A 9,521-nucleotide genomic window follows, 5' to 3' on the forward strand; every position below is an offset into this window, starting at 1 on the left:
CTGGAGCTGAGAGGCCAGGAGGTGTAGGGGGGAGGGGACCAGGTAGACGGGTGCTTCCGTCCCACAACTGCCAGACCTTGACAAGCTTTTGATCCGATGAGGTTTGTGTGTGTGTGTGTGTGTGTGTGTGTGTGTGTATTAGGATGGAGCTGGCCCAGTCATGTGCCCCCAGGGCTGTGTTTACAGACAACAGCTCCACCACATAGCCGCAGCCAAGCAGAGCCTGACAGCCAATCAACAAAATTGCCGCTGGAATAAAAACCGAGACTCTTACACAAACACTTGCTACAACTGTAGAGACTGACTGATCACGAACATTTATCTTGCTGTGTAGAGAAGCCACATCCTGATAGCCAAAAACAAAGTCAGAGTGTCAAGGCGGAAGAGTGGGAGATATAGTGACACCCTTGAATAGGGTTCACATTTGGCCTACAGTGATACCCCTGACTCCACTGAGTTTCGACCCTCTTGCTGCATGACTGACTGGTCTTGGCAGCAGAGTAGCTCTAGCCGTGATGTCTCTTATTGTTCCCACACACTCACTCAGCCAGCACACTCTCACCTGCTGAACCCGCAGCCATCGCTCATGCTGCGCTGTCAGTAAAGACCGAGGCTTTGAGAGAGGCTGTGTGTGTGTGTGTGTGTGTGTGTGTGTGTGTAACAAAGCAAGAGAGCGAGGGAAGATTGTATGCTTGCTTGCTGTTCTTGTTGCATCACGGGAGGGAAGCAATTCTCCATTCACAACTAGAGGTTAACAGGTCTTAAGAATGAGTGTTGGGCGTAAAGTAGAAAGCACCCCGTAATGACTTCCCCACTTTTGTCATTATGAGCGCCTGCCTTAACGAGATCCTACTGGTTCACTCACTCAGCTTTCACATGCACTCCAGAATAGGTAATGAAACACATAAAGTAGCACATCAGGAATCGGCATGCAAGGTGGCATTACCCATCATAACATCGGCAGCTTTTAATCATGTTTCTGTTGCAAATGTCGTGTGTGCAGGACTTTAGCATACGACTGATGTGTTGTTTTCTCTCCGGCAGAAGAAGCTGACAGCAGAATGTGTGTTCAGGGAGCAGTTTGAGGAGAACTGGTACAACACCTATGCTTCAACTCTGTACAAGCACACAGACACGGGACGCTTCTACTACGTTGCCTTAAACAAAGACGGCTCGCCCAGGGAGGGCAACAGGACTAAAAAACACCAGAAACTCACCCACTTCTTACCCAGGCCGGTGGAGATTGAAAAGATCCCTCAGGCGTACAGGGACTTATTCCAGTACAGGTGACCAGTGCTTACACTTGGAGAACTGGTTACATTCGGAGGAATAGACATAAAACAAGAGAGAGGGGGGTGTTGTGGATATTTTGGACCTGGTACAGAACTGTTTACCCTCAGCTCCCCCTGAAGTCACTGTGTTTGTGCCTTGGCCCACTGCCAAGCACTGACATAAACATTGTGCATGTTCCTGGATGTCGGCGGGAAAGTCCTCTTGTAAAACCACTGCACGGACATGGACGGAGAAGGCATGACTGCCCAGCTGTGGGGAGATCTAATCAGGTGCTATGTTTTCTCAATAACCACTTTTTAGAGATAAATGCATAGATACTGAAATGAATGGCTAAGAGAACACCAGACAGCTCAAAATGCCGGGAAGCACTGCAGATGTCACATTGTGCATTTGTCATGCACTATATGCAGTTAAACGTGAGAAAGGGAACATTCCACATACACGGCGATCGGAGAAGAAGAAACTATGTGTTTAAAGGCGAACTGAAGTTTTATTAAGTCGTCTTCAAAATCAAAGATGAAAGAGGGGAATACAATCTCTAAGATGAATGTGTGATAGATGAAAGAGCACTTACTGCACATCCTCAGGATCACTTACTCTCCCATCTAATCATTTGATTCTAATGATCTCATTCATCACATTTAAATAAAATATCAAGCGGCGTCTTGTAGGAATTGTATGCTAAACAAGTGATTAAGCTCGGGACAAAAGCACTTCTCTGACTGTGGTTGTAAAGAATTGTGATGGGCTTTTTTTTAAAGGATGGTGACTTGTAATGTTCAAAGTGTCAGGAACATTACTAAAAATGCAAGCAGCTGAGGTGTACATATGGGTGATCCTATTTATGAGATGTACAATATATTTATTTTCTACATATAAAGTATAAATATAAATATATATTTATTTATTGCAAAGACTTTATTTTGTAAGGAACTTGAAGTTATCTGGACTATAGATTCTACTGAAATTACACACACTCAAAACAACTGCAATGAACATGACAATAAAATTGTCCTGCTATCGAGAACTCATTGTGAGAGACTATTTTTGCTTTGATAAAAGTCTGATGTACCAATTAAAACCAAATGTAGAATCTATGTGAACGTTGCCTTTCTTTCCTGTTATTTTTTTAGCCATGCTAGCCTGATGGTTATCAGTCGGACTTTAGTCCAGACTTGAGTATCCCAACAACTTTTGGATGGGTTACCATAAACTCTAGTTCACATTCACGGTCCCCAGAGGTGGACTCTTATTGACTCTCTCATGGTTTCTTTTTTTAATTTATTTTTTAAAATGGTACCTGCTTGACTCGACCGTGGCGCCCCGTCCTTCTTTTTCCATTGCAGATTAGTACCGCCTCATGCGTGAGCCGAGCGTGGCAGGTTGTCATGGCAGCGAACTGTCGTGACCTAACGCGACACACACACAGAACATCGAAGGCGTGTTGTTTTTGATTCTTGGCATGGGCCAGAAGACAAATTCTCCTTCAAAAAAAGCAGGAGGCAACAAAAAAAAAAATGCAGTTTTATTAGTGACTATTCTCTCCAACCAATCAGTAGTCTGCAGGTTTTCACGTCACCTTTTGGTAACGCCTCAGCGCGCTTGGAACCTCGACGGAGGTGATTCCAATAAAAGTAACTGTTAGCAGGTTCCTGGGACTTTTTTTCGTAATGGAAAACTGAAAAAGGTGAGTCGAGGCAAAGTGAATGATTACCATGCAGTGAAAAAACGTCATTATTAGCTTTCCACCAGCGCCACCACAAGGGTTACCTTTGGGGTTTTTACCTGATAATGAACCGACGCATCTTAGCAACACTAAAAAGGAGCTTTCCTTTGTCTGGACACAAACAATTTAGGCTTTGCTGATGTAAGATAACTTGATGGAAGACCATTTTTATACCGCACAATCGTTATTAATGAAATACTTTAAATGTTGGTTATAAAAGCAATGACTGCATGGCATTTTGTCCTGCTGTCCAAAAGATGGAGGTTAAAACATGCCGCAGAGCTTTCTCCCAGAGGAGAACACGATACAATCCCAGGCCAATTTGCCCTCATAAACCCTTTACCAAGTAATGTGCACAGGCCCTCTCTGTCTCCGTAAGGTCTTAGTCAGCCTACATCCACCGTACAAAATCGGATTCCTTATGCAACTGGATCCCGGCTCCTAATTGGCTTTACACATCAGCGTGGATTTAAAGCAGTGATTGGTTGTTCATTGCAGGGGCCTCACAGACCCCACTATGGTGTAGTCTGCAGCTTTTCAATGGACAGAAACAGCTGCCTGCTGCAGAGAACCAGCAGGGATGTGCCGCAAACCTGGACTGGTGGTAATCTAGGGCTGAGAGGGGATGGGATCAACATTTCAACATCTGCAATAGTTGTAATGTTTCTCCACTGGCAGATATTTGTAAGCTGTGAGAGCAAGCTCCCCTGGGGGGGGGGAAGGGAATGGAAAAGTCAAAGACATGCAGGGGAAAACCCTGGCAGACTGAGAAATGAAAACAATACCGGGAGAGGGAAAAATAGATGAAAGATTGAAGGGAGAAGAGTGTGGGACCAAAGGCACTAAGTGCTGTGGGTGTGAAACACAGGGACAGCGCATCAGCATGTGTCAGCTTTCTGCTTTCCAACTGTTAAATAAATAGTGCTACATTTTGGGAAATATGCTTAGCTTTTGTGCTGAGAATTAGATGAGACGATCAATACCACTCTCTTATCTGCACCGTACATGTGAAGCTGGAGGCACGAGTTAGCTTAACATAAGGCTGAAAGCAGGGGTGACAGCTCACCTGGCTCAGGTAAATAGAGCTACACCAGGTTATATGGTTAGCCCTTCAGAGAGCACTGACAATTTTATATTACCACGCAAATTTCCTGCTAAAGACATATCTTTTGAATTTTGTGTCTATATTCTGGTCATCCGGTGGTTAAGACACTGACCATTTACTACAACGTCCCTGATTAAAGACTGGCTCAGGACCTTTGCTGCATATTATTTTGCAGATCTCTCCCATGAATTAGTGTCATCATATGTCAACTGTCTAATAAAGACATAACATGTCCCCAAAAACACGGCACAGTATTTTATTATCAGATATTATTGGTATAAACGCTGGTATAAGCCTTCCAATATAATATCATACAGGTGCATAAAAAGTGTTTTGCTTACCATATTCACCAAATCTACCAACATTCCTCTTCATAAATTCAATCAGAGGAATGCACTATATACAGCGTTATTTGTCAATGTTTCAGTCCTTAAAAACAAATTATTCAAACACAGGAGTTGCTCATCCTTTTGGTCACTTTATTAAATGTTATATTAAATACTTATCAAGATAATAGCAGATCAGATTCATGGCAAATCATGATGGTGTATTTGCTATCATAAGAACATTCTGAGAGGAGGGCAAAAAAAGTTTCTCTACATATATGAAATACACCTTGTGCAAACACAGGAGTCAACTAGAGACAGCATCTCTTTGTGAGAAATGAGCATATTCCTCTTGATTAACAGCTACACCAGTTTAAGCATTTAGAAGCAAAAATGTGCCAAAGTAGAATACAGGTATAGTCTGGGGACATGCCTGGTGAGACGAGTGTCCAGAAGGCATTTCTCACAAAGCAGAGGACACAAATCAGCCAGATATATAATACGATTGCCTTCTTTACTCTTTCTCCTAAATCCACCATGAGACACATACTTCAAACTTTCACAGGCAAGTAAAGAGAAATGTTTTGGGCCCTATGGTTTCCGGCTGAACTGCTTGTGCTTTGTGAGACCCAGTTACCCAAACTTGGGATCAACACAAGTGGAACATAAACAATGAACAGGACGCACAGTGCTATGCTAGACAACACGTGACAATGAGGGTGATGTTACAAAAAGTTCATAGGAATCGGCAGGCAGTTTTGAACAACACAAGCATTCCATTACCATGTTTAGCGACAACTAATGAAAAACACTTAAAAGCATATTAGAAAAGATTCTCAACAAATCTCAGAACTTTACAGAGCTTTTTTTCTTTTTCTTTTTTAAGAAATGAATACAAGGCTTTATTTTTTTCTGTTTTCGTTGACTTATCAATTTCTTCTATCTCCCAAAAAGAGCAGGACTTAGCAGCTCCATTAGCTGCCTGCTTAGCTAGATATTGGTAAAGGAATCTACCGGGACTAATAATCATGTAGAACTTTACATAATAGAGTCCTGTCACCACGACACTGGTCCCACTCAGGTTTAGTTAAGCATTTCAAATAGTATAAAAAAAACTTAGTTTAAATAATAAGGAAACCATCTTTCAAGAGAAAAACGATGCAATGCTTAAAAGCATTGGGGGTAAAATTAGTTTCTTTAAATACATGAAAAATGAAGATATAGAACTTGAATAACATTAAGGCGGTATATACATTTTTTTTCTGTTGAAATTCCAAATAGACTCCTTTCACACAGTCATTTATACATTATATTCCACCTTCTCTTAGTGAACTACACAATGCAGAACTGAGTCTATCCCACTTGAGGCCCCAGTGGACAACAGCCTAGTCTCAAAACTACTCCACCCTCTGCTTGGTGCACCAGATTGCTTTGAGCTCTGAGCGGTGGTGTCACAGTGTGTTTGTTACAGAGAACTTGGCCTCACTTGGACTGACCCACTGGGAGCTGGCTGGCTGAGTGGGGGGTGAGGAAGAGTCCCTCTGACCTACAGGCCCTTGGAGGGCCCAGGATTCTTGCCCATGCCTTGATGGGAGTTTAGGCCGTGGAGCTGCTGGTAAAGCCCCAGCAGGTCCATCTGGCTGAGCCCTGCACCTCCCATCATGCCGTTCTGCATGGCCAGCTGGTTCAGGTAGCTGGCCTGGTTAGCCATGGCCATCTGCTGCTCCTGCACCTTCCTGTTGGTGATCAGCTTCTGCACGTACATCATCAGCTGGGCAGACACAAACAGAGGGACCGGTAAAATAACTGCAAAATTAAATAAGTACCAGCTGAATAACCAAAACCTCACACGTGCCCTTTCCTGGTCTAACAGACTGCATTGTTTTCCTTATTACTTAGGTTTTACAACTTAAGTGATCTTGGAGGGTGAATGAACAAATACCTTTTTACCAGCAAATTAGGCTATTTTATTATGAAAACTAAATGCTAGGAGTGACAGCGGATATAGTCTTTTAGTCTCCAGCTACTGTGGCTTGTACACAGAGCAGTTCTTACCGTCTGCTGCCTGGTGAGAACATCCCGGTACGCAATTTCCCTCCGCTTCACCTCCAGCTCCACACTGGCCTGCCGTCCCAGAGCCATGGCCTGGACCTGATTCTCTGTGAGTGCTGGGTTCTCCTTCCACTGTGGGGAGAGAGAGAGAAGCTCGCACATGTTAACATCAACCTCCATCCCAACTATGTTCACTCCACTTGCATCTTGTTGCAGGCCAGTCACAGAAATGGGACTTCATTAAAAGCACTCCTTTGGACAAATGGAGATAAATCCCCAAGAAAAGTTAGACGTTTATCTTCATTGTCACGAGGCTGATTAAAAAAACACTTACCAATCTGGCGATAGTATCTTCCAGTGACTCGCGTGTTAGCGTCTTCAGCGCATTTGTTGCTTCAATGACTTTATGTCGTCCCTGGTTTATAAGCTCCTGAACACAAATAAAGAAGACAGGTGAGCTTTTCTTATTATTACCAAAACAGTGGATACATAACTGAGTATTCATTGGCATATATTTACTAGGATTGATCGATTATCGGCTGCAATATTCAGCATTTTTATAATTAATGGAATCGATCTTTTTTTAATCCGACTGCCGATAAACAAAACTAATCAAAAACGGTAGCCTCACTCTCAATCTGATAGGCTATTACTCAACGATGTATAACTAATCAACATTAATTATATAATTATTTGATTTAAAGTTGGTTTATTTTTTATTGTTATTTAAATGTAATAACTGTTGGCTTTGTCTTCTGTCAGTGTTGTTCTACACTATTAATGTTGCATGTTACCTGTGCTGTAAGATGAAAGTACAGTGAAAATTGAATGATAGTAAAAATGTTCATGACTTATATTGTTTTTAGGGGTGCATTGGTAAAGGGTTGCTTACCTTTGTATATTGATTGGAGGGGGTTAGAAATGGCAGGACTCATTTGTATATTGAGTAACTGTCAATACTTTGTATGTTTCAACTTTATTAACATTTCATGAGTCAACTAAATAAATGTATAATAAAAAAAAATTATTTTAATCTCAAAAATCTTTACAATTTCCCAAGAGGATGCATCGCTTACTGAGTTATTGAATCACTTCTACACGTAAGAGTTTATCTACTTTCAATGATACCGCTGCAACAACATTTCTTTCATGACATGATTACAAGAATTGAAGCCAAGATACATTTAAAATTCATTTGACATCCTTAGTGAAGAACAAAAGTTGCCTCTTGGACATTTTGTCCTCTCCCTCATTCAGATGCACCACCATGTAAAAATAGCTGCTGCCCCAGACATGGAGTATTACAGACTGTTGGGTGGAGGAGCGGGGCAGCCAGGACGCCGGCTACTAGACTGTTGTCACAATTAGCAGTGGGGTCTAAGGAATGTGGGGCACCATGCCGTGGGGGTAGGAGAGGGAGGCAGCAGAGGGGCATGTGGAGCTCATTACTTACCTCCAGCTGCTGGTTGGTCATGGAGGCCAAAGCAGCCATGTTAAATGAGAAGTAGTTGGAGGAGCCCATATCCATCTGGGGGTATCCAGACTGGAAGTTGGTCCTCATCGACACACCCTGAGAGATGAAAGACAGAGACGGAGGGGGCATCCAAGAGAAGAGCAGGATTAGTTACACTTCAATTAGGCAGGTGTTAAGAGGGCCACCAAGGGCATGATGGGAGAGACTTTATGCTATCACTGTGGTTGACCAGAGTTGAACAGTTCACTTTGCTAGTCATTCCTGCACACAGTGTCTGGTCCAGCTCTTCACTTCATGTTCAGTCAGTAATGTTGCCAACAGCGCTTTAACCACTTCATCCCAATAAGATGTTTCACTCTGCCAGAGTAACAAGGTACCTGAAATCGGGCTGCTTCTGTTGTATTAGGTGTGCGTGTGTGAGAAGCGACCTGAGGTAAACATTCTTGTCCCAGTAAAGGCCAGCAGGATGCCGATGTGTGTGTGTAATTGAGCCTCTGCTGCAGATGGTTTTCCTGTGCCCTGTAATCTGGCCATCCGGTATGTAGGGGTGTGTGTGTTTGTTGGGGGCCAGTGGGGGATCTTTGGACCTGGTCAGAGAGACAGGTGTGCAGCAAGGGTTTGACGAGACACGGCTCACGAGACGAGACGCTAGATTAGGTTCACGAGAAAGAATAACTCTATTTTAAAGAAAACTTAAAAATGTTGAAATTTGTCTGGGAAAATAGTCACAAAATGAAAAATCAGCAGGTTTTGCCGCAAACTCAACAGGCTTCTCTCCTGTATAACTAACCTTGCCAGACCTCATAACTGTGGTGTCCCTCTCTCCTCCCAACACCTGTCCCTACAACCCATTACTCAGAAATGCATTCATTTCTTATACTGCACTATAAACGCGCACGCACGCACTTAAGAAGTAGCCACTTCAGGACTTAATTCTCAGATGCTCTGCCGACTTCATACATCTTCAGACAGACATAAAATCTAGACTTGAATTCATATCCAAAACCAAAAATTGATGACATGAGCCCCTCTAAGGTCTACACCACGCTGAAGTCATCCCAGTGAGGCTGAGGGCTCCTGGGATACGTTTAGTTTTGGGCACCTGATCATGTTCTCACAGTTTTTCCCATTTCCTGAGTTGCAAATCTGATATTCATACACATAGCTTTTCCTGGCCACCGCTGGCCAACCCTTAAGTTGTGAAGACATTAGCAGAGTCCGGGTTACGTTCCAGTTGTTTCTCCTACAAAGCTCTCAGAATACAATGTGATACTGAACAGCCTTTTGCGGATGAAAGTGATTACTTGTGTATCTTCACTGGCTGACAGATTGCAGTGATGCGAATGCAATCGAAATCCTCACATTCGACCTCAGCGCCACTGTTTTTCGCTGTGACTGGGAACCCTCTGTTCTCTTGAAAAGCAGAGTAGCTCTGAGGGAAAAGCCGCTTAAGGCACACAGAGGGCAGAGGAGGGAGTGTGTTGGAAAAATAATCATTAGGCTGAATTAGAATCTAGGATTACGCAGGGGGGAAGGGGGGGGGGG

At 43.1% G+C, this 9,521-nt stretch overlaps 2 protein-coding genes across 9 annotated transcripts in view; one reads left to right on the plus strand and one right to left on the minus strand.

Moving 5' to 3' along the window:
- fgf16 (fibroblast growth factor 16) overlaps positions 1–2,400 on the plus strand; it is a 6,206-nt gene extending 3,806 nt beyond the window's left edge. Inside the window, exon 3 of the mRNA XM_034883576.1 lies at positions 1,045–2,400. Coding sequence (XP_034739467.1) covers positions 1,045–1,290 — 246 coding nt within the window. The 3' untranslated portion in view covers positions 1,291–2,400. The remainder of the gene's footprint in view (positions 1–1,044) is intronic.
- A 2,188-nt stretch (positions 2,401–4,588) lies between these two features.
- Positions 4,589–9,521, minus strand: part of atrx (ATRX chromatin remodeler) — a 38,572-nt gene continuing 33,639 nt past the window's right edge. For all 8 annotated transcript variants that reach the window (XM_034883559.1, XM_034883555.1, XM_034883558.1 and 5 more), the window contains 4 exons: positions 7,956–8,072; positions 6,837–6,932; positions 6,506–6,634; positions 4,589–6,221 (listed from right to left, as the gene is read on the minus strand). In XM_034883559.1, coding sequence (XP_034739450.1) covers positions 5,997–6,221; positions 6,506–6,634; positions 6,837–6,932; positions 7,956–8,072 — 567 coding nt within the window. In that variant the 3' untranslated portion in view covers positions 4,589–5,996. The remainder of the gene's footprint in view (positions 6,222–6,505; positions 6,635–6,836; positions 6,933–7,955; positions 8,073–9,521) is intronic.

This window comes from Etheostoma cragini, chromosome 10 (assembly GCF_013103735.1).
Source record: "Etheostoma cragini isolate CJK2018 chromosome 10, CSU_Ecrag_1.0, whole genome shotgun sequence".
NCBI classification, from domain to species: domain Eukaryota; kingdom Metazoa; phylum Chordata; class Actinopteri; order Perciformes; family Percidae; genus Etheostoma; species Etheostoma cragini.